The sequence below is a fragment of the Rhipicephalus microplus genome, chromosome 2, assembly GCF_043290135.1.
Source record: "Rhipicephalus microplus isolate Deutch F79 chromosome 2, USDA_Rmic, whole genome shotgun sequence".
In the NCBI taxonomy this organism is placed as follows: domain Eukaryota; kingdom Metazoa; phylum Arthropoda; class Arachnida; order Ixodida; family Ixodidae; genus Rhipicephalus; species Rhipicephalus microplus.
Window position 1 is genome coordinate 21,326,581 of NC_134701.1, and position 23,635 is coordinate 21,350,215.

Here is a 23,635-nt window from a genome sequence, read left to right on the forward strand (position 1 = left end):
ACGATATCTTCTCGTGGTTCCAAAGAGCCTTCGCGTTTCCGTCTTGCAGGCTATGCATGATGACCCAACGTCCAGCCATCTAGGCTCAGCGAAAACTCTTTGCCGGCTTCAAGAAAGATTTTACTGGCCGAAAATGCGCCAGACGACGGAACAGTACGTCTCTACTTGCAACTAGTGTCAACGCCGCAAGCGCCCTACCAGTGCTCCTCCAGGGCGACTTCATCCTATTCCACCCCCTAAAACTCCATTCGCGCAGGTTGGGATTGACCTTCTAGGGCCCTTTCCGAGGTCTTCTAATGGCAATCGCTGGATAGTCGTATGTACCGATCACTTAACACGGTACTGCGAGACAGCTGCTATACCATCGGCAACTGCAGCTGACGTGTGTTTATTCACGCTGCGTTTTGTGGTTCTACGACATGGACCTCCTGAAATTGTTATCAGTGATCGTGGGCGACAATTCACTGCAGACGTCGTAGAAAAGATGCTTCGTCTATGTGCTTCAAGCTTTCGGCACTCTACGCCGTATCATCCCCAAACAAACGGCCTGACGGAACGAATAGGACTCTCACGAACATGCTTTCTATGTATGTCGCAGCAGATCACAAGAACTGGGATGACGTGCTACCTTTTATCACTTACGCATTTAACACCGCACAGCATGAGACTACCAGCTACAGTCCATTTTTTCTTCTGTATGCTCGGCCACCTCGTCATACCCTAGATATCGTCTTCCCGTTTATGAACCACCATGATTCCGGTATATCCGAGATCGTTTGCCGTGCAGAAGAAGCCCGACATCTTGCTTACCTGCGCACTCTCGCTACGCAAGATCGCTCGAAGACACGTTTTGACCGTCAACGTCAACACGTGACGTATAATCGCGGAGACCACGTGTTGCTGTGGACGCCAAATAGAAAACGTGGGTTGTGTGAAAAATTGCTGGCACACTATGCGGGACCTTATGTTGTTTTAGACAACTTAAGCGATGTAACTTACTGCGTAGCACGTCTTCATTCAAATGGCCGACAATCTGCAAAGACTGAACTAGTCCACAAAGCACGTTTGAAGCGCTATATTTCCAGAGAGACTCTTTAACTTGCCCGGTGGGCTTCGTCTGCGAGGAGGGAAATGATACTGCATATGTGATTTGGGTATGAGCCGGTGGGTAGCGGGGAACAGGCAGATTAGAGAAGAGGACGTTCGGCTAGTGAGATAGGCCTCGGGTGCATGACCCCTTAAAGTATACCACTACGCCTCAGCGTAATAAATACATTACTAAGCGTAACAATATGATTATGAGAGACGCCTCAGTGGAAGACTCTGGAAATTTCGACCATCTGAGGTTCTTTAACGCGCACCCAAATCTGCGCACATGGGCCTACAACACTTCCGCCTCCATCGGGAATGCAGCCACCACAGCCGTGATTCGGTCCCGCAACCTGCGGGTCAGCAGCCGAGTAACTTAGCCATTAGACCACCGCAGCGAGGCAATATGACGGGTTAAGAGTGATGCTTCCCAAAACATGCGGTTCTGGAGAATAAGGCGGCTGGAGAATAAGCGCTAAACACAGAGATATATTGTCGAAAAATAGGCAGCGTTTAACGCTGGTAATGTTTTGTAAACTCTGTAGATATGCGAGAATTAAGAGCGACAGCGGTGGCGCTGGTGTAAACAGAACGCCAGACGTGCGTTTAAGGCAAAATGTATGGTTTCTCGCGCCAGCTTAGCTGCAAAACGATCGTTCAAAGTAGTCGAGTGACATGGACGCAGCGAAACAGGAGAAATTTAGGAGATATAAACGCTACACATGCGATTGCTTTTAGCTCGTTTTTCGCCATATGCGAAATATACGACGCACCCGCGCCAACCTACCATCTCCATCGTGCGGCTTCCGAAAAATTCTGTGTTGTGGCGCTAGCTGATTGGGAATGTACGAATTATCTCCATCAAAGGTTTGTAGCTTATACACCTGGGGAAAAAGCCGGGGTTCAGTCACCTGTGCGACGGCGACGTATGCCAAAGAAACTTCTGCGCCGATACTTCGGAATGTATGAAGTAGTGTGCCACCTCAGCGACGTCACCTACGAGGCCGTTGCTATTGGTACATTTTCCTCAAGATGCCGTTAGCCTCTGCCTGAGACTACGTCGTGCGCATGAAGCTGTATCTTCCAGACTGCTACTTGGTGAGCATCGAGACGATGCTCTCTCGAAGGGGAGGGTAATGTCGCATCCCTATTCGCGACTCCAGCAACTTATGCGTCACCTAGCGACAATATAGGGAAGCTGCGTACTGAGGCCCAAAAAGTCCAAGTGCCAGTCACATACGGTAGAAGTACGGTTGGATGGTTCCGCCTGTGAAGAAAAAACAAACGGCCAAACAGATTTCTTCTTTCCAGGTGAGGCACCAGTGTTAAATTGTTAACTCGAACCTAATAAATGACCATTGTATCTATTGACTACATGTCGCTGAGGCGCCCGAAGTATCTAAGCAAATATCGCAGAGACGCGGTGCACCATGTGCATTACACACACAACGCGACGACTTCTAGAACGCCGCTCGTGCTTGCGGAACCACTGGTGCCTACTAAATAAAGATCGTCAACAACCCACTCCCCTTCCATTGAAACAGCGCGAACTGTAACTGCACTGCAGAAGACTCAATATTTGTGTTAGCAACAGCGGATGCGGTGACCTTCGTGAATACGCCACGCTGCAACTCCAAAGCGCACTCTCATATTCATTTGAGTTGAGAATTTGTGCCCCGCTATGCGCTGACGTCGGTGAAGATGACGACTGGTTCGCACGAGAGGGGCATCACGAGAAAAAGAAGAAGAACCAGTCATTCAGGCCGAGTCCACCTTTGGTGTCTCTGAAAGAACAGCGTCCTTCTGATCATTATAGTAAAGGCTTCCGCACTTTGTGAACTGCGACAATATGCGAAACACAAATGTGAAAGGTTCATATGTCACTCTGAGATCAGCACAACGTTACAAGGTGGAAGTAAGTTATTCCGTACATGACTTTCGTGACAAGATTAGAATGTTTGCACCACGCATTTGTATTCATCGTCCATTCACGTGACGTAATACCGAATTTCGCATATGTCAAGCTAGTAAAACACCCTCGAGCGTGCTGTGAGCGTAGCATGTATTCATGTTTTGCGTGACACGAATATCAAGATTATCATGTTTTGATGTGCCATTTATTTTCGTCGTCCATTCACGTCTTGTTATACCGAATTTCATTTATTTGAAGCTAACAAAACGGCCGTGAGTGAACATGAGCGTGTTGTGAAGTCTTGTTCGTTCATGACACATGTCATGATTATCATGTTTACAGCAGTCACATGCATTCCTCATTTATTCACGCCACGTAGCATCAAACTATATATATGGTAAGCTAGCGAATCTCCAGCAAGCACATTATCAGCGTAGCAACTAGTCATGTATTGACATGACACGCATGTCAAGATTATGTTTGCGACAGTCTTATACGTTCGCCATCGACGGACGTCATGTAACAGCAAATTTGTTATTTGTGAAGCTATGCCGAGACGGCTGCGAGCGCATCATGAGCATGGTATGTAGTCATGTTCTTACATGACACGCATGCCACGATTATCATGTTTATGACAGTCATATAGCTTCGTAGTTCGTCATACCACGTAATTCTGAATTTGGTATATGTAAAGCTAGCGAAACGGATGCAAGTGCATCATAGGCGTGATATGCAGCCATGCTCTGACATGACAAGCTTGTCATGACAATCTTGTTCGCACCAGTCATATATCTTCCCCATTCATTCACATCACATAAAATTAATATTCGTATACGTGAAGCTAGCAAAGCGGCCACGAGCGCAATATGAGCGTAGCATATAGTCATGTTTTGTGGTCTGTCAGTTATGCGTGCTGTCCTCCATTGTAGTCGACGCTATACGCATCAGTTTCAACATAGATTCTAAATAGACACGTCTCGTGTCATTTTTACGTAACATCTTTGTGGTGGACGTGCTGGGTACTCCCCCGTCTTCATGACGAATCTCCGCGACGGCCGCATTATCATAGGTCCAACCTTGTCACAGGTTGAACAAACATCGTCTTCACCACCTGCCCCTTCCCTGACTTCTACGTACGTCGTTCTACCTCCTGCTCGTAATCCCGGTGTTTTTTCCAATCAGGATGGCGTTGACGTCGGCAAATGGATCAACTGGTACGAATGGGTCAGCGCAAGCTATAGGTGGGACCCGACTCTTATGCTTGCCAATGTGCTTTTTCACCTCAATGGCCCACCGCGAGTGTGGTTCAAGACGCACGAAGCAGAGATTACAAGCTGGGACTCCTCTAAAGAGAAGATCCGCGATCCTTTTGGTGACGCCGTTGGGTGGCAGATCGCAGCGCGGAATCAACTGGCGGCTCGTACACAGATGTTGATGGAGTCGTACGTGACGTACATTCACGACGTCATCGCCCTATGCCACCAGATCGATGAGCACATGAATGAGTCTCAGAAAGTGGCCCATGTGCTGAAAGGCATAGCAGACGACGCCTTTAATCTACTAGTATACACCGACGTTGCCACCGTCGACACCATCTTTAAGGAGTGCCAGCGGTTCGAAGAAGCCAAGAGCCGCAGTATTACTGAGCGATTCACCCGGTTGCCCAACACGGAACACGGCCGCAACCTCATCGTGTGAAGCTGCCCGCCAGTCCCCCACGTATGACAACTATACGTGCATTGATCATCGGGAAATTGAAGCCACCTGTCCGGTTCCTCTTCAGCCACTCGTTTTTGCAACGCTCGCCTCTGACCAACAACAGCCGTCAGTGGCGTAAATACAAGCTGTGGTGAGGCAGGAGTTTGCGAACCTCGGCCTTCCATCAGCATGCCCCTTGACTCGCCCTGAAGTCCCGTCTTACTCCCCAGGATACGCTCGCCATTCACCTCCGACATTGCCCATCCGCAACCCTTCGGAATGGCGAACACCCGATGACTGGCCTATTTGTTTTTCCTGCCACCAGCCTGGGCACGTTTCTCGCTCTTGCCGCCACCATTGGTCAAACCAACCACGTCAGACCTTCTCTACCTCGGCGCACATGCATCTGACGATCCCGCGACGTTCAGTCGCCGCACCCTTCAATATCTATCCGTCGTCATCTTACGAGCCTTCCACTGACGCCCCTTTGCCCGGCCGCTGCTACACTGACGCTCCTTCGTCCGGTCACCGCAGCTCTCACTCCCCGTCGCTGCTACGTCACCAATCCCGCTCTCCGCCACCTCGGCGCTTTTTCTCCCTGAGCTTCTCTGGACGACCACAGCAGAAAAACTAGATATTGCAGCTTATAGAGGTGAAGCTGCAATACAAATGACGGCTGAAAATCCTCTATTGACGCTTCCCACGCACCACAGCCTGCTTGAAGAACAAGTCGACCATGCTCCTGTGACCGCCCACATTGACGCAGGTGCACACCTGTGTATTATGAGCGCTTCTTTACGCCGCCGTTTACAAAAGATTATGACGCCATCTACGATGCAGGCAATACGTGTTGCCGATGGCGTTACTGTCCCAGTAATCGGAATGTGCACTGCTCGTCAGCATTGCCGGTCGTCACGCCGTGGTCCTTTTTGCCGTGCTAGCCTGTTGCGCTCATGACCTCATACTTGGCCTCGATTTTCTTTTGACACACTCGGCCTAAATTTACTGTTTATCTGGTACCCTGAGCCTCAATCTTCCAATCTTTGCCTACTATTCTGCAAAGCCCACCAGCCACTTTAGCCCAACCACTTTCGTTCGCCTGCCACCTCGAACCGTCACGTACGTGTCTTTGTCATCGGCCCCTCCCGTTCTTGACGGTGATTATACCCTTATGCCGATTACTGACGTTGGGCTGACGGGCAGTGTTACTGTGCCCCATACCATCGCGACCGTAGCGGATAACTGTGTGTTTCTTACGCTCCTCAACTTTCGTTTCACCCCTCAAGTGTTGGCCGGCCAGATGTCTCTAGCCCAGATAACTGCCATAACTGAGGACGATGTCAGTGTTGTCAGTGTATCTGCTCCTGATCGAAGCGCAGTTTCACAGTCACCCAGTTCAGACGATGGTATTTTTCGAAACATGATTGGATCGAAGCTGTCGCCTCACCAGGCCGAGGCTCTCTGCCAGGTTTTGGCCTCATACAGTGACATTTTCGGCACCAACGCTCGTTCCTTGGGCCAGACTAAAATTGCCATACACCGATTCAACACTGGTGACTTTTTTCGCCCATTCACCGTCGGTCGTACCGCGTGTCAGTGTCGCAGCGAGAAGTGATTCAGAAAGAAGTGACCAAAAGGCTCACGAACAACGTAATCGAACCATCAACGAGCCCTTGGGCATCTCCAATGGTATTAGTAAAAAAGAAAGACGGCTCATGGCGTTTCTGCCTTGATTTTCGCCACCCCAACAAAATTACCAAAAAAGACGTGTACCCTCTATCACGCATTGACGGTGCCCTCGATCGCCACCATGGCGCCACCTTCTTTTCATTTCTCGACCTCCGATCTGGCTACTGGCCAATTGCTGTAGATGACATGGACTGAGAAAAGACCACCTTCATTACCCCTGACGATTTTTATCGAATCAAGGTCATGCCCTTCGGTCTCTGCAACGCTCCAGCGACCTTCGAGAGAATGATGGACAAGCTCCTTCAAGGATTTAAATGGTCGACATGAATGTGTTACTTGGACGACGTGATAATTTTCTCACCTACTTTCGCAACCCACCTTGAACTCCTTTCGACCATTCTATCCATATTTCGATGGGCCGGCCTGCAGCTCAATTCCTCCAAGTGCCACTTCGGTCTTCGCCAGATCACCGTATTGGGTCACCTCGTTGACGCTGCCGGCGTACGACGAGACCCGGCGAAAGTACGCGCTGTAACAAACTTCCCAGTCCCACGCTCTGTCCATGATCGCAGTTTCGTGGGCCTCTGCTCCTACTTTCGCCAGTTTGTGAAAAACTTTGCGGCACTCACACGACCACTTACTGACCTTCTCAGACAAGACGTCCCATTTTGTTGGGGCTTTCCTCAAGCTGACGCCTTCTCTCAGCTAAGCACTGCTCTAACGATGCCTCTTTTTCTTGCACATTTCGATCCCGATGCTCCTACAGACGTGCGAACAGATGTGAGTGGTCACGGAATCGGGGCACTTTTGGCGCAAATTCAGTGGGGCAACGACCGTGTAATCGCTTATGCAAGCCATCTGCTTTCCGAGTCTGAACGCAATTATTCTATAACAAAACGGGAATGTCTTGCCCTTGTCTGAGTTGTTTCGAAATTCCATCCTTACTTGTATGGCCGCCCTTTCTGTGTCACCACAGATCATCACGCGCTGTGTTGAATTTCTTCCCTGAAGGACCCCACTGGACGACTTGGCCGTTGGGCATTACTCCTACAGGAGTATTCCTACTCGGTTGCTTATATGTCTAGACGTCTCCATCTGGACGCCGATTGCTTATCCCGCTACCCTGTTGACCAGCCCGACGAATCAGACATCGAGCCTCGCCTCAGCGTCATGTCAATGTCGCAGTTTCTTCAGATTGGTGATGAACAACGTCGTGACGCTTCTCTGAGATAACTTATTGACCATCTCGAATCTGCTCTGAACGACATGCTGCTTCGCTTGTACGTCCTCCTGAATGGCATGCTGTACCGTCGTAGCCTCCAGTCAGATGGTCTTGAGCTTCTTCTTGTCGTGCCGAAACATTCGCGTTGAACCGTGCTGCACGAGATTCATGATGAACCAACTGCTGGTTATCTGGGTGTATCTCGGACGTATGACCGCGTGCGTCGCCGCTTCTTTTGGCGCGGTCTCACCTGGTCCGTTCTCTTTTACGTATCCTCCTGTAATAAATGTCAACGTAGGAAGCGACCTACTGTGCCCCCGGCTGGACTTCTTCAACCAATCTCCATCCCCACCGAACCTTTCTTCCGTGTTGGTATAGATCTCCTTGGTCCTTTTCCTGAGTTGAAATCGAGCAACAAATGGGTCGCCGTTGCTATAGACTACGCGACTAGGTATGTAATCACTCGAGCGCTCCCCACCATCACCGCTACTGACGTTGCGGACGTTTTGCTCCACGATGTCATCCTACACCATGGCGCTCCTCGCCAATTACTCACGGATTGCGGCCGCGCATTTTTGTCCCTTGTAATCGATGATCTGCGCTCTTCCTCGACGCAGCACAAGCTGATCACTTCCTACCATCTCCAAACAAAAGGCATTGCCGAACGGCTAAATCGCACTCTCACGGACATGCTCGCGATGTATGTGTCCTCCAACCACCATTACTGGGACCTGGCGGTACCTCACGTGACTTTTGTGTACAATTCTTCGCGCCATGACACCACTGGCTATTCACCCTTTTTTTGCTTTATGGCCGTGATCTGACGTTACCACTCGACACCCTACTTCCAATCTCTACAACGCCATCAACTGAATGTGCACGCGTCGCTATTGCTCGTGCCGACCATGCTCGTCATATCGCATGCTCTAGACTTTTGGCTTCGCAAGCCGCGCAGAAAGCCATCTACGACAGCCAGCATGTTGACATTCGCTTCTCACCCGGTTCTCTCGTTCTCCTGTGGTGCCCAGTTCATCGCGTTGGCTCATCATAGAAGTTGTTGTCTTGCTACATGGGCCCTTACCGTATCATCCGCGAGGTAACCGACGTCACCTATGAGATCATTCCTGCATCTCAGACCACAAGTCTGCCTGAAACCAGACCCAGTGATGTTGTGCACATCAGCAGGCTAAAACCTTACCACTTGCCTACTGAAGACCGTAGTTAATGTGCACCGAAACGGCGCTTTTACCATCGAGGGGGGGGAGGATAATGCTACGTAGCTGACATATCAGGGGTCAGAAGACGACAACGAGCAAGTGGTCAGTTGATTGTGCATGCTATCCTCCATCTTAGTTGACGCTATACGCATCAGTTTCAATTCAGATTCTAAATAGACATGCCTCGTGTCCACTTTACGTAACAATAATGTTGTGCTCTCTTCCGTTCTTTCTTGCTTGCGTCCGCCTGGGCGACCATCCATGCATCCATCCGTGCGTCCATCCATGCGTACGTCCATCCATGCCTCCGTTCGTGCGTTCATTTGTCCGTCCGTGCATCCATTCGTGCGTCCATTCGTCCGTCCATGCATCTGTCATGCGTGCATCTGTGCGTCCGTCTCTGCGTACGTCCATTCATCCATGCATCCGTCCGTGCGTCTGTCTCTCTGTCTGTTGGTCCATGCATCTGTCCGTCCATCTAGTGAACACTCCAAGTACCGCCATCTCACATCTTTTTATCATATATTCTGCATATAGAAGTGCCGCCATCCAGCAGACATCCCAAGGACTAATGAGAGGTGGCACTCACGCACTATCTCACGGCCTGCGCTTCGTATCTATTTCGCACTTTTCTCGCCTCTAGTTATGCCAATATACTTGTTCACTATATTCATGGCACTGTGGCCCAACCTTCACCAAACCTGTTTAGAAAAATTTATTGTTACAGATAGATGTCAATAACATTTAAACAGAATATTTTAACCTTGCTAAAACCAGCGAGTTTAACGTGGCAACCCTATCTGGTCAGACAGTGCTCAAAGTGCATCCTTCTAATACTAGTTTGCATTTTCTTGTCTCAATTTTCATAATGTGTAACGTGATAGTTGGAGAATAAGTCGAGCTTTTTTTCAAAATAGTTACACCGATGCCCCCCCCCCCTTTTCTCGGGGTGATCAATGGTGAAGGAGTTAGGTGTTCCCATAGAAAAAGTAATTTGTTCGGCAACGGCGCCTACCACCCACCCCTGAGATCAACAAAGGGACGTGACGGAACCCTTGAACAGGCTTGCGCAACGCCAGCAGTACGCCATTACTATTACCCAATATAGCTTGCCCAAGGTGGGATAACCACACATACTTAATCTTTGCCGCCAGGAAAAGTTTGAAGTAAATAGAAAACAGCAGTAGACAGGAACGATAAAAAGTGGGAGAGAAATACGAAGAGAGGGGTTAAGATACAAAGGAAAAGGTGACTGCCGGTTTCCCCTTGATGGGTCAGCCTAGGGTTCCCGTTTACATGGCTCAGGGGCCAAAGGATGTGCTGCCTCCACCAGGGGGCCTTACGTGTCTAATCGCCTTGCACTGGCTAAACCGCCCGGATCCCCTTTTCTCAAGACATGGCAAAGCTGCGTATGAATAGGCATGGCAGAAAATAAAAATCTTCCCCCGCCGTTGGCTTGGGTCCATGGTGACCCCACGCACCAATCGCCCGCTGGCACAGACGTCCATCACGGATGAACGCAGCCATAATTTTGCCTGCCTGTGGTAGAAGAGTGTGACCCCTGCTAACACTTGGGTGCTTTTTTAAAATGTCTTTGTAACTGCGCACGCATACCATGAGATTTCGTTGGTCACACACGGAGGCCACGACTGAACATAGGTAACATAATTGCATGCTTCCACAAGAAAACGATTCATCGTGAACTATGCTACTTTCCCGAGATTTCTCGCTGCGCACTTTATAACGAAAACTGCCAATGATATTCTGCATAACCAGCACATACCTTCGAGAGAGCAGCAGGCAGGTCGCGTCGTGATATCTTCGCTGCCTTAGTTCCCACTTCCGCCATGTGCTCCAGGCGTTTCATGTCCAAACCTTCAAGAGATGTTTTAGACTTAACAAAGAAGATGAAGAAAGACACATCATTTCCGATGCGAAGAGGATGCATCGTTCGCAAGCAGCATTCGTAAATTTCACAGATGGTGGCGTTGCTATGCGGCATCCGTCGTAACTGTCGTTAGGGAGACGCCCACAAAGTCAGCCCATACCATCGTTCAGTCGGCCTCACCTTGGGGTTTCACTGGTGCTTTATATTTTGTTGCTGGTAACTTCTATGGTTATTTTAAATTCAGCACTGAACTACCGAAGTCGGACAGGTACTGTGAGTCATAATAGCAATGATTTACTCTTGCTTGCTGAGCTAGAAAAATCGCGAAGTATGTTGGATGCCGCCATGCATACGCTGCGCAGTCAAAGGCGAGGTTTTTTACTTTGTTCGAGCATGGTCGTTTGATCTTCCCCAGTCATGGCACGAGCTGCCTTCATAAAACTGTTCATACATTCCTCCACAGAGCAGCGGACGATGCACTCGGAGTTCCAAACTTCTTTTCTTTCAATATACACCACACACACATTTTTCAACACGCAGTGCGGGATATAATACATGCTAGAGGCAATGTCTTTCTCAGCAAAGGCTTGACAACATGGTGGCTACAGCCAAATATACTACGCAGTTAGAAGTGACTGGCGCACTAGCGGCGGCTGCCGGCACGCCGGCTGCACGATCCCCAAACGACAATCAGGATGGGCTTGCACTAGCGCCCTCTTTATGCAGTGAAAGCTGCGAATAGCCAACGATGCGACTTCTGCTTTCTGTCATGAATAACATTAACAGCATGCTTCGCCGGGCATAGCTTCATGAAACGACTAGATGCAAGATTATGAAATACGAAATGACAACCTGTCTGTCTCCTTGTTTTCTTCAATTTGGTAACGTTGCGCCTGGTCGTTTCGCGAAACCATGCTTAGCCTCGCTATCGAATTTCCACATAAATAAGGAACCAGTCGCACAAAGCTAGTTTACAACACGAAATATTTTGTCGCTCCTATAAGTAGTGTTATTAGGTAATAGTCAGTTAACAAACTGACTGTATGTGCTTAGTTTCTTGAAGAAAACTGAAGTGCATCTTATGCCCTGGTTCAAATAGTTTTCCTTGAAACTTGAATGCAAAGTTTCCATCTGGGTATCATCAGTTCCGATGGAGGCGGAAATGTTGTAGGCCCGTTTACTCAGATTTGGGTGCACGTTAAAGAACCCCAGGTGGTCTAAATTTCCGGAGCCCTCCACTACGGCGTCTCTAATAATTATATGTTGGTTTTGGGACGTTCAACCCCACAAATCAATCAATTGGGTATCAGCAGTGTAATTGTTGAGTTGTTTCTGAATCAATAAATGACAATTTACGATGTAGATTGGCAAATCAGCACCAAGTGTAGCGTTGAATGTTTCGGAAATCAGTGATTGACGTGAGTTGCAACCACTTGATGCAAATTGTTAGGGCAATAACAGTTGGTCACGCTAATAGGAAATACGAAACAATATGTATGTAAAGTTCCACCTGCATAAACACCAAAAAATAATGAAGAAGAGTTTCTAGTGTACATTCAGGCGAGACCTGCGCCGGAGTGTACGCAAGACACCCTGTTGTTGATACCTGCAATGTTGTACACGTCGCTCTAAGAGAGGAACAAAAGTTAGTTCCTAGTTCTTTCCCCAACATGGAAAGAGTTCCTGTTAAAGGTACCTCCAAGTCGAAGGGAATGAGTTTTGTTGTATGTCGATCATTAGGACAAATGGTTACCTAAACGTTACATCTGTTTTTTATTAGAATACAGTCTCAAACATTGCAGAGACAAAAGGACGTAATTCAAAACCTCGTGTTGAACTACGAATAATGTATGAATTCAAACGCTGCTGGCAGCAAATTATCTGCAGATATAAAGAACATAAGAAGACGTGCCATGAAACTTTTTCAGAGAGCAGCAGAAGGAGGTATTCTAGGCGTCTCCAACTGCAACACTGGGGCCAGTGCAACTCGTTTGGCTTATTTGACTGCAGTCATCAGATCTCCGGTCGGGATACCATGCTTCAGATGTACAGTATATAAAATTACTCATATGAAATGCTATAACAAGTGTCTTACACAAAGAAGTGCGTCAAAAGAAGCACTACGTAGTCGTTTATTGAATGCTGACACCATAATTTAATTTGCAAAAAGAAAGGAGAGAACGATGGAAAGAAGCAAATGCAAAAGGCTGGCACGGTAACTGAAGAAGTCTTTGCTCTGTTAAACTACACTGGGAGATCAGGAAAAAACAATGAAAAAATATGCAGACAGAATGTAATAGAAGGAATAGCAGGAGACAATTTCTATCGAGAAGTCATTACTAAGTAAACTTCCTTTATTTATTTTATTTAGATACCTACAGTGCCCGATAAGCGTTATTGTAGAGCGGAAACCAAAAAAAGAATACAATACCGGTGATATAAAATATCAAAAGGTAACATTAGATCAGCGATACGTTTAAGACTACAGATGCCAGGACACAAGTTCATTCTGAACAGATCCCTCGAAAAAATATGTATTCTGAAAAGCAAACAAAAGTGGAATACAGTACATCTACAAAAGACTAAAAAAGTTGAATGCTGTGTAGAGGTGACGTGATACTTATCGAAACAAGAAAGACAATGATTGGCAACAAGAGAACCTCCTCCTATTTCAGTGATCGCATGTTCTTGGAAAAAAACGAATGCTCATATACTTTAATGCGACAGCTATATTCTCTGACCTATAAAAAATGTTCCCGATGGGCTGAACAGTAGGTATAATCAAGGATATGTTTCCTTATTTAGGCCTGTTGCTCCAATAAAAATTTTTTAAAGAACATTAGGCGCATGTATTTCTGTCTATCTTCCAAAGTCGGCCATCTGAAATCGGCTCTTATACCAGAAGAGCTTATCGTGAAGTTGTAATTAGAGGAAACAAGCCAAGCTGCAAGCTTCTGAATGCATTCTAACTCAGTCATGCAGGCTTTTGTACCTGGGCCCCATGCAGAGTTTTCTTCAGCTTACCAGGAACTTTTTTGCAGTATCACTTTAGGAATTTGAAAACATGCCCACCTTGAGCTGCAAGATAGTTAATGTGGTCATTTCAAAACTTTATTTTACACAAAAACAGCTAAATACTTGTTTTTAGATGCAATCGACATCTGTTCACCACCAAGACAAAACTATGAAGAATGTGGCGCTTGTTCGCAAACTGGACAACTTTACACTCAGCAACAGTTGATTGTCGAAGTTGGTGCCCGACAGATGAACTTGCTTTTTGCGAGCACTTCAGTGGCATTGTTGAAGAGCCGTTCCACCAAAGCATTCGACTGTGCTTCCATATTACACTTGAAGGAAGGTAGTTCAATCTCTAAGTTCATTTGCGAAAGTGGGTAGAGTTACCTGCGGCAAACATCTGTGCCCGAGCAACAAATCTTAAGAAATCTTCGGGCATGGACAAGGTGGCAACATATGTGATGGCTTGATTGACCCCCTCTGCTAGCTCTATATTGCTGTTCATTATCTCCAGGCCTGACTGTGAAAGGTCTAGGACCAATGATATCTCTAACGTTGGGGTTAAACAAATGATGACAAAAGGTAGCCGCGAGTTCTTTCTGTTCTATGGGGTCGCCCATCTACCCTTCATAATTTTCTGCGTACGTGCAAGCGTCCCTACAGTAGTGTGGGTGAGGGTAGATAGGCAAGTTTTCGAAATTCTCTTGATTATCCAAGTACATGTTGGCAATGCACAATGTTAGGCAGTAACTAGTTACTAGTATTGCATTAGCGGTAACTAGTTACTTTTTCTGGAAGTACTTTTAAATTTTTTAAAATTATCGAACGGCAACAATCCTTCAAGGTCAATGTTTAACATCCTTCTCTCTTTTAAACATTCTCCTTTACTATATAATGCTCCAAGAATCTGGTTAATGCAGCGTTCCTTCTAATGCAGCATCAAGAAAGTTTACTTCCAACAATAGTTGTTGGGGGGCATCTCAAGCGAAAAGTGATGAAAATGCAGCTTGAATGAGCCTGGGGACCCGCACATAAGGTAGTGTTGACAAAAATTTTGGTCTACATAAATTAAAAACTCAGAAATAATAGAAAACTTGGAACACCCTTTCAAAATATGAAAACATAAATGTAATTGTGGTAAAGAATATTCGCGTGGATAGTATATTCAAACATTCTGGCATTGAACATTTCTATATTACTGCATAAATGTTTGCACATGTAAGAAGTTTTTACATCATACAAAGAAATAAATGTAAAAGTTCTGGCTGCCCTATCTTCCTTGCAGATAACAGTGATGGTTTACCTTTCGCTTTTACGGCTCTCATCCCAGATCCTACTATGGCGAAGTCTAACGTCACACTTCATGGTTCGATCACCGAGAGGCACAGTTCGACGACCACATGACCTACGGCTGTAAAGCGTCCCCTGTGGATTCTTTCATCAGAGGGTTGGGCAACAGTAGTGCGGGAACCATGCTAATTCACCGTTTGTTCATCACGCTGGTATTTTACCTTGCCAATGCTCTGTGTATTTGTTCTAATGACCGTTGTTTACCGACGTTCCCTCGCCCACACAATCGCTACCACGCTTTTCTTTGGATTTCATTCACTCTGTATACTTTCAAACGCCGCCCGCAGACTTCTACTAAGCGGTGATGTGGAATCTTACCCTGGTTCTAACACCAGTTCTTAGCACGATGCCACTTTAGAAACGGATTTGATCAATCCTAATATTCAACCCACGGTTGTGTAAATGTTCGCTGGGCTCCTGAACGGTCGAAAGAAAGTGCCTAAGGATACTGCTGAAATCAAAACTTTCCATTCATCTGTCGACGCGAGGTTGAAGTTTTGGAAGCTCATGCATGCTTGCTGGAATCACCATCGGTGTCGGGTGGTGCACTGGTTTCGCATGGTCACTTATATTTTCAAATTAAGCAATTAAAGAGCGCCATATCAACTCTCTAGCAGAAACGACAGCTTAGAAAAAGCTCACGTAGGAAGAACATTATCCTTCATGGTCTCAACGAAGGTGACCTAGGCAAGAATCATGGATCTTTCCGTCACCCCGCCGCGGTAGTCTAGTGGCTAAGGTACTCGGCTGCTGACCCGCAGGTCGCGGGTTCAATTCCCGCCTGCGGCGGCTGCATTTCCGATGGAGGCGGAAATGTTGTAGGCCCGTGTGCTCAGATTTGGGTGCACGTTAAAGAACCCCAGGTGGTCAAAATTTCCGGAGCCCTCCACTACGGCGTCTCTCATAATCAAATGGTGGTTTTGGGACGTTAAACCCCACAAATCAATCATGGATCTTTCCGTCAATGGTTTTAAGCGATTTCATTACATTCTTGAAGAGAGCGTCCACTGTCCTTCGTTGCTCTCCCGTTTTGTGTCTCAATCAAAATCGTACCGTGTGAAGTGTTTAACCTTCTAGCGATTTCTCTGGAAAGTGCGTAGAAATTTTTAAAGTAGAATTTTTCTCTCCGCGTTATGCCTCCTTCTATCGGTGGGATGAATGTCCCCAACACTGGTCGGTGCCGGTGAAAGTCGAAAACTGAAACCGGGTGTGGTTTTTGCAGGCTTCATTAATTTTTCTTTTCCATGAAACAAATATCTTTGGTCGTTTTAAGCACACAAGCTTTTTAGATGCGGAGCATCTAATACTCGAGGCTTGTAGTGCGGCGCCGTCCGCAAGCTTCCTCCTCCTTCTTCCACCATCTGTGCATCCCTTCCTCCTCTACACACCGCGTGCGCTTCTCCTCTTCACGAACATTCGCTAGCTGTATAATGTAGCGCGCATGCGCCGTCACGCTTCGAGAACATCGGCAGCTGACGCGCGCGCATGCGCCGTTGCGCTTCTCCCCCTTCTCGAACATTCGACAGCTGACAGTGCATGCGCCGTCGCGCTGTATATATACTCAAGGTCGGTGCTCGCTCGCTCAGTTGCCGCTTGTTGGTTGGTTTGTACGGCGCGTCGACGTCCGAGGTCGCAATGATCGACGTCCCTTCGACCAGCGCCGGCCAAAGTGTTGGCGGAACCGCAACCAAGTCGTCGTCCGAAGACAAGGCAGCGCGGAGAAGAGCTCGCGACGCCGAACGTAAACGTCGGCGTCGAGCGGAAGATGCTCAACTTAGAGAACGTGAAGCTGCTGAGAGACGTCAGCGTCGAGCAGCAGCACCGGATTCAGCCGCTTTGAAACGTAAGCGTCGACAAGAGGACCCGGACTTTCGAAAACGGGAAGCCGAGTGCAAGCGTCGGCGACGAGAGGCCGATCCCGATGCTGCCCGCGAGCGCAAGCGCGCCGAGGTAGCGGCGTGGCGCGCCAAGCAGTATGCCACGCCCAACGCTCGCTTCAAGCGCGACTTCCTCGACCGAAGCTTCGGCCACACCTGCAAGGTGTGTGATCGTCTTTGGTTCGATAACAACTTAACTCGGATCGGCAACATTCAGAACAACTCCAAAGCGTTGTCGGTTCTTTGCGATACGTTTGGAAAGGGCACCGACTATGCCGACTACGTCGTGTGTGCTACGTGCAAGCAGTCGTTGATTGCCGGTCGAGTCGCATTTTAACACCCCGTTAACCAATTATATGCTCCGCATCCTCCTCAGTGTTCCCCCGAGGGAAGCTGCGGGCAATTTTTTTGTTGTTCACATGAGTGGAGGCGGACGCCGTGGTCGAGTTTATCTACTGTTTGCAGGCAGGCATGCAGGCAAGAGAACACACTTTTAGCAGCGTCGCCGTGCGCCTATTTGAGCACGCGAAAAGAAAAAGTGAGAAATTGGTGTCTGGCGCAACCTAAAGGACCCTCAAGTGCATAAAATATAATTTGAAGTTTAACATGTTTGTTTTTAGCAAAATAAGTTTACTTGCGAGGATTTATTGTGAAGATTTACCACATTCGCTGTTGGGTGACACTAGTGGTAACTTTCTATCGACTTTCAACATCAAGCAAACCTTGTAATGTCTTGTTTCTGGCCCAGAAGCATGCTGGTTGCCGCCGATGTGATGAACGATGTTTTCATTTGCGCCACAATAGAAATAATTTTTCCGAGCGTTAGACAGTCTTTTCAATGTTGCATGCACACGCATAAAAAGGTTAGACTTGGGAGTGATGCTGAGGGTCGTCCCCATTCTGTCATCATGAAGCTCTTGAATATTCTGGATAAGGTGACTGTGCAGCAAAATTCTCAAAAATTTAAACGCACTTCATTTCATGTTTCAGAAGACTTCACTTCCCTGGTTCGCAATATTCGCAAGAAGCTATGGGACGCATCTGCCTATCAAAGGCATAACGGCTCACATGTCGAACTTCGCTTTGATCATGTATTCGTCGAAAAGGTACATAAGACTGGGATAGTTCATCCATTACTCTTGTCAGATTATCCACTGGTTTAAATAAACTTCTGAGCCAACATCCTCTTGACCTTGCTTGCTTTAAAAACTCCTATTGCTGCAGCAATAAGAGTAATTTAAACAATTTATTGAGTTCACTGCTGCACTTCAACGCAACAGTCACTATATTATTACTCGGAATGTAGGAGGCTGGCTTATACCGCGCCTTCGGGCCGACTATATACCTCAGTGGTTGAAATATAATCTCCCATGTATTCTGAACAAGCATAAATATTTACATAAACTGGCGCTGAAGACATTACATGAAATATTGTTTAATTACTAATGTACTAATACATTTCAATCATTTCTTCATGATGTACTATATTTCCTAATATACCTTTATTTATGGTTTTCTGCTATGCCTTTTTTTATATTGTGCGGATAATATTGTTTCGTGTAGTTTACTGCCGAAATTACAGGTCATTGCTGTTTTTTTCTTGTACTTTTAGTATTACAAATTTCTTTTGTGTAAATAAACTTTAGTATGCTGTTATTGTTTTTTTGTTATTAGAAATGTGTTTATTCAAAATAATTCACTGTTACGTTTGTTTAGGTATTGTTATAGGCTTCGTTTTTGTAAATGTTTTTTTCTACCACATGTGACCATGACCTGTACATTTTTTGGTGCAAACATTTTCATTTGTCACCTGTTGCCATGTAACTGGTCTTCTGTGCCTTATTGAAGCTGTTTCATTACAGTTTTTAGCCCAGGAGATCATCCAGAATGTAATGTTTTTGTTTTATTCAGGAAAATAAAAAGACAAAGGGAGAAAGAAAGGCTCAGAAGGGGCCACCCCTCACAACCATAGGTGGGCTCCTCAGTACAGAATCTCACACACACACGCACACACACACACACACATATATATATATATATATATAGGCAACGTTTTGGCTGCAAGACACTTCTCTTTATTGCCGAGCCTCTGCTTCACAACACAGGTCAGACTGATGATGATGAGTATGTACATTTGATAAGATGACGTGTATGAATAATGCTCACACTTATTTTCCACCCACGCTTGAGCGGCCAGTCCGGACACGTCCTAGACGGAAACGGAGCGTCGCACGATTGGCTTCAGATGCGATACGTGGACAATCTCCGAACAACGACAGCGATGATCCGTAGAAAGGTCGGTGGGAGTGACACGATAATTCACTGGTGACGTTTGTTCAGTGATTTTATAGGGTCCAATGAAGCGTGACTGAAACTTGTCGCACAATACTGAGGTACGAATGGGCATCCAAAGCAACACTTCATCCCTCGGACTGAAAGAGACGTCACAATGAGAGCTGTCATAGCGTTGCTTGCGATGTTGCTGATTGACTTCCGTATTAAGGCGAGCCCATTGTTGACATGCATCGAGCCGTGTGGTGAACGGCTCTGATACGGTTGCCGAGGCGTCAGTTGGAACATTTACGAAAAAGACGTCGATGATGAATGTCGGCAAACGGTCGTACACCAGGTAGAAAGGCGAGTAGCCAGTAGTTTTTTGAACAGCGGTCTTATGGGCAAATGTCACAAAAGACAAAATGATATCCCAGTTGTCGTGGTTTGATGCGATGTACATCGATAGCATGTCTGTTAGTGTTCGATGGAATCTCTCTGTCAGCCCATTAGTTTGGGGGTGGTAGGCTGACGTCGTCTAACGTGCTGTGCCACATGTTGTGAGCAGGGTTTTGATTATGGTGGACAGGAACGTCTTGCCGCGATCACTCAAGAGAACGCGACTAGTACAATGACGCAATACAGTGGCATCGAGAAAGAAGTCTGCGACGTCTGAAGCAGAACTGCTGCGTAGTGCGAAAGCCTCTGCGTACCGTGTCAGGTGATCGACAGCAGTCACAATCAAACGATTGCCTGCTGGCGTGATAGGGAGAGGTCCGAGTAGGTCTATGCCAACGATGGTGAAAGGAGTCTCGGGACACGAGATGGGTTGCAGATGGCCAGCAGGAGACGAAGTTGGTCGCTTCCGCCGTTGACACAGACGGCAAGATGCAACGTACTTGGCCACAAAGGTAGAGATGCCAGGCCAGGAGAAACGTTTCCTGATACGGCTTTGTGTTTTGTGAAATCCCAAGTGGCCTGCACATGGGTCGTCGTGAAAGGCTTCGAAGACTTGGTGACGTAGAGAACATAGAAGGACTGGAAACCAGCGGTGCTCATCAGTAATATAAACGTAACGATGGAGCACATTGTTATCGAGCTTAACTTATCGTAATTGTCGGCGCAATCTAGCATTAGGAGTAGGTGATACGCCATTTAGGCGTTCGATAATGCGATGCAACATGGATCATCACGCTGGCGTGTGGCGAACTCAGTGTAGCAATTTGAAGCTGGTGTGTCGATAACCGCAAGGTGTGATAATGTGAGGGGTGACACAGTGCCTTGCCCAGCAGATAGCAGATGAGCAATAAGCTGACGTACTCGATGACGACAGTGGATGATGGCAGGGAGAGGGAGCATCTGCATCTTGGTGTCTTTTGCCAGACTTATAGACGACGTCAAAATTGTACGCGTGTAGGCGGAGCCCCCAACGACCAAGGCGACCAGACAAGTTTCTTAGTGACATTAGCCAGCACAAGGCGTGATGGTCTGTAATAATTGTGAAGTGGCGTCCGTAAAGAGACGGTCGAAAATTTTGTATGGTCCAAACGACAGCGATGCACTTCCGCTCAGTTTTGGAGTAGTTCTGTTCAGCAGCCGTAAGAGCACGACTAGCATACGCAATAACTCTTTCCCGTGAAGTGGCATCCCGCTGTAGAAGAACTGCACCAATGCCGTAGACACTCGCGTCGGTGTGCAGACATGTAGGTGCGTTCTCGTCAAAATGGCACAGACTAGGTTCAGATGTTAAAGCATGCTTAAGGGCTTGAAAGGAACGCTCGCATTCGTCGTTCCAAGCGAAAGTTGATCCGGCTGTCAGCAGCTTGTGCAGTGGCGACGCGATGGCAGTAAAATGACTGATAAAGCGGTGGAAGTAGGACACCAGGCCCAGAAAACTTCGTGGGTGTTTCTATTTTTCTGGCCGAGGAAAGCATACCACAGCAGCAAGCTTGTCAGGATCCGGCCGAACGCCATCTTTGCTGACAAGGTGGCCCAACACTTTCATGTTCTTGTTGGCGAAACGGAATTTCTTTGTGTTTAGCAGAGGTACAACATTGGAAATACACGTCAAAGCTTTGCCCAAACGCTCAAGATGCTGATAAAAGGAAGAAAAGAGAAAGACGATGTCATTTAAATAACAGAGAAATGTTTTCTGTTTTAGGTCGCGTAGAACTATGTCAATCAAGCGTTCAAATGTGACTGGAGCATTACATAAACCAAATGACATGACGTTGAATTCATACGTCTGGTATTGCAAAGGCAGTCTTTTTTTTGTCCGCTTCGTGCATAGGCATTTGCCAATAGCCAGACCGTAAATAGAGGCTGGAGAAAAATTCATCGCCTTGCAGAGAGTCAAGCGCGTCGTCGACTCGTGGGATCGGGTACACGTCTTTGCGCGTGATCTTATTAAGTGCTCGATAATCGACGCAGAATCACACCGAACCATCCTTTTTTCGGACTAGCACTACAGGTGATGACCACGAGCTGGACGAAGGCTGGATAACATCTCGTTTGAGCATATCAGATTTGATATGTAGGGTTTTACGTCCCAAAACCACCATATGATTATGAGAGATGCCGTAGTGGGGTGCTCCGGAAATTTGGACTACCTGGGGTTCTTTAACGTGCACCCAAATCTGAGCACATGGGCCTACAACATTTCCGGCCCCATCGGAAGTTTGAGCATATCAGCAACGTTATCCTCAATGATTTTGCGCTCTGCGGACGAGACTCGATATGGGTGGTGGCGTACAATTGTAGTGCCTTCCGTTTCAATTCGATGCACGGCAACGGAAGTGCGACCCAAAAGCTTGGAATTGACATCAAATGAAGCACTGTGTTTTTGAAGCATACCCAAAAGTTCTTGTTTTTGTGCTGACGTGGGCTGGGGATTTATTGTGGCAGTTATAGCAGCCATTGTAGCATGGTAATCAGTGTAGAGAATGATGGCGAATATGCGTAAAGGCACACCAGAGAAAGTGGTTCGGTATCTGTCTAGCAAACCACACTGGTGCCCTGGGGCAGTGCAACAGGTAAAGAAGTAGAGTTAAATGCCGTAACTAATGCTCTGTCATCAGGAAAGGGCACCAGGCTGGGAGCGATGGTATGTCCACCAGAGTTGTAGCGTCCACACGGTGCTAAGAACACATCACCAGTACTGATCTTATCTGATGTCATGGTCAGGAGGAGGAGGAGGAGGAGGAGGAAGGGAAGAAATGAAAGGCAGGGAGGTCAACCAGACGCACGTCCGGTTTGCTACCCTGCACTGGGGGAAGGGGTGAGGAATTCAAGGAGAAAAGTGAGAGAAGTGAAGGGCAACGTGTGTGTAGATGTGACCTTGTTCATTGCACGCATATAAGCGGTCGCGTAGTCCGGTCGTCTTTAGAAAACTAAGCAGTGCTCGCGTCGCTTTGCTGGCCTGCGACGTGTACAGCTATGAACCAAGGATCTTCTCTTCGAAGAAAAGTCTACTGCCTAGTGTCTCTAACGTTTCGCGTAGAAAGTTGCGTTCGCTCGAAAAACGTTCACATGAACACAGTAGATGTTCTATTGTCTCGTCAGTGTCACACAATTCACATCGGGAGCTATCCGCCATTCCTATGCGAAAGGAGTACGCCTTTGTAAAAGCTACTCCTAACCACAGGCGGCACAGTAAAGATGCATCCTGGCGGAAGAGGTCCGATAGAACTTGAAGCTTTTTCGATGCGTCCAATCTGTGTAGGCGGTGGTTCCTGACAATGGGGTCACTCAGCAAAGTTTCCGACATGGTGTTAGCGAACGAGTGAAGGCCCCTTGCAGCGTCGGTTCTCGACAATGGCATTGGGGTTGTCTGGGCGTCCGCGTGGGCGGATCGGGCAGCATTATCGGCAAGGTCATTACCGACAATACCACATTGTACCGGTAACCACTAGAACACCACGTCATGGCCTTTCCATAAAACTTCGCGAATCACTTCTCTTATTTTATTCACTAGTTGTTGATGCTCCCTTTGTCGTAAAGCTGATTGCAAGCTCTGAAGGGATGCCTTGGAGTTGCAGAACACAGCCTAGTTTTGAGGTCGGGCTTCCGCGGTATAAAGTATAGCAGCACGTAAGGCGGCAAACTCCGCTGCTGTGGATGTTGTCCTATGCGACAGTTTGAGCTTTATAGTGACCTGGTACGGCGGGATGACAACAGCACCTGTGGAGCAGTCAGCAGAGACCGATCCATCAGTGTAAATGTGGGTCCTCTGGCCGTATTTTTCGTTGAGTAGAGACAATGTCACCTGTCGTAGGACCACTGTTGAATGACGGCTCTTGTTCGTTATTCCCGGAATAGCGAGGCACACCTGTGGTTGTTGTAGGCACCACGGAGCTGACGCTGGTCTTGTTGCTAGAGTGAAGCCGAAAGGAAGGCATTTTTTATGGG

At 47.3% G+C, this 23,635-nt stretch overlaps 1 protein-coding gene across 6 annotated transcripts in view; it reads right to left on the reverse strand.

Annotated features, from left to right (window-relative positions):
• LOC119169183 (pseudouridine-5'-phosphate glycosidase) overlaps positions 1–23,635 on the reverse strand; it is a 2,087,124-nt gene that overhangs the window by 1,888,691 nt on the left and 174,798 nt on the right. For all 6 annotated transcript variants that reach the window (XM_037420298.2, XM_075886270.1, XM_075886274.1 and 3 more), the window contains one exon: positions 10,611–10,702. In XM_037420298.2, the coding sequence (XP_037276195.2) occupies positions 10,611–10,702 (92 nt within the window). The remainder of the gene's footprint in view (positions 1–10,610; positions 10,703–23,635) is intronic.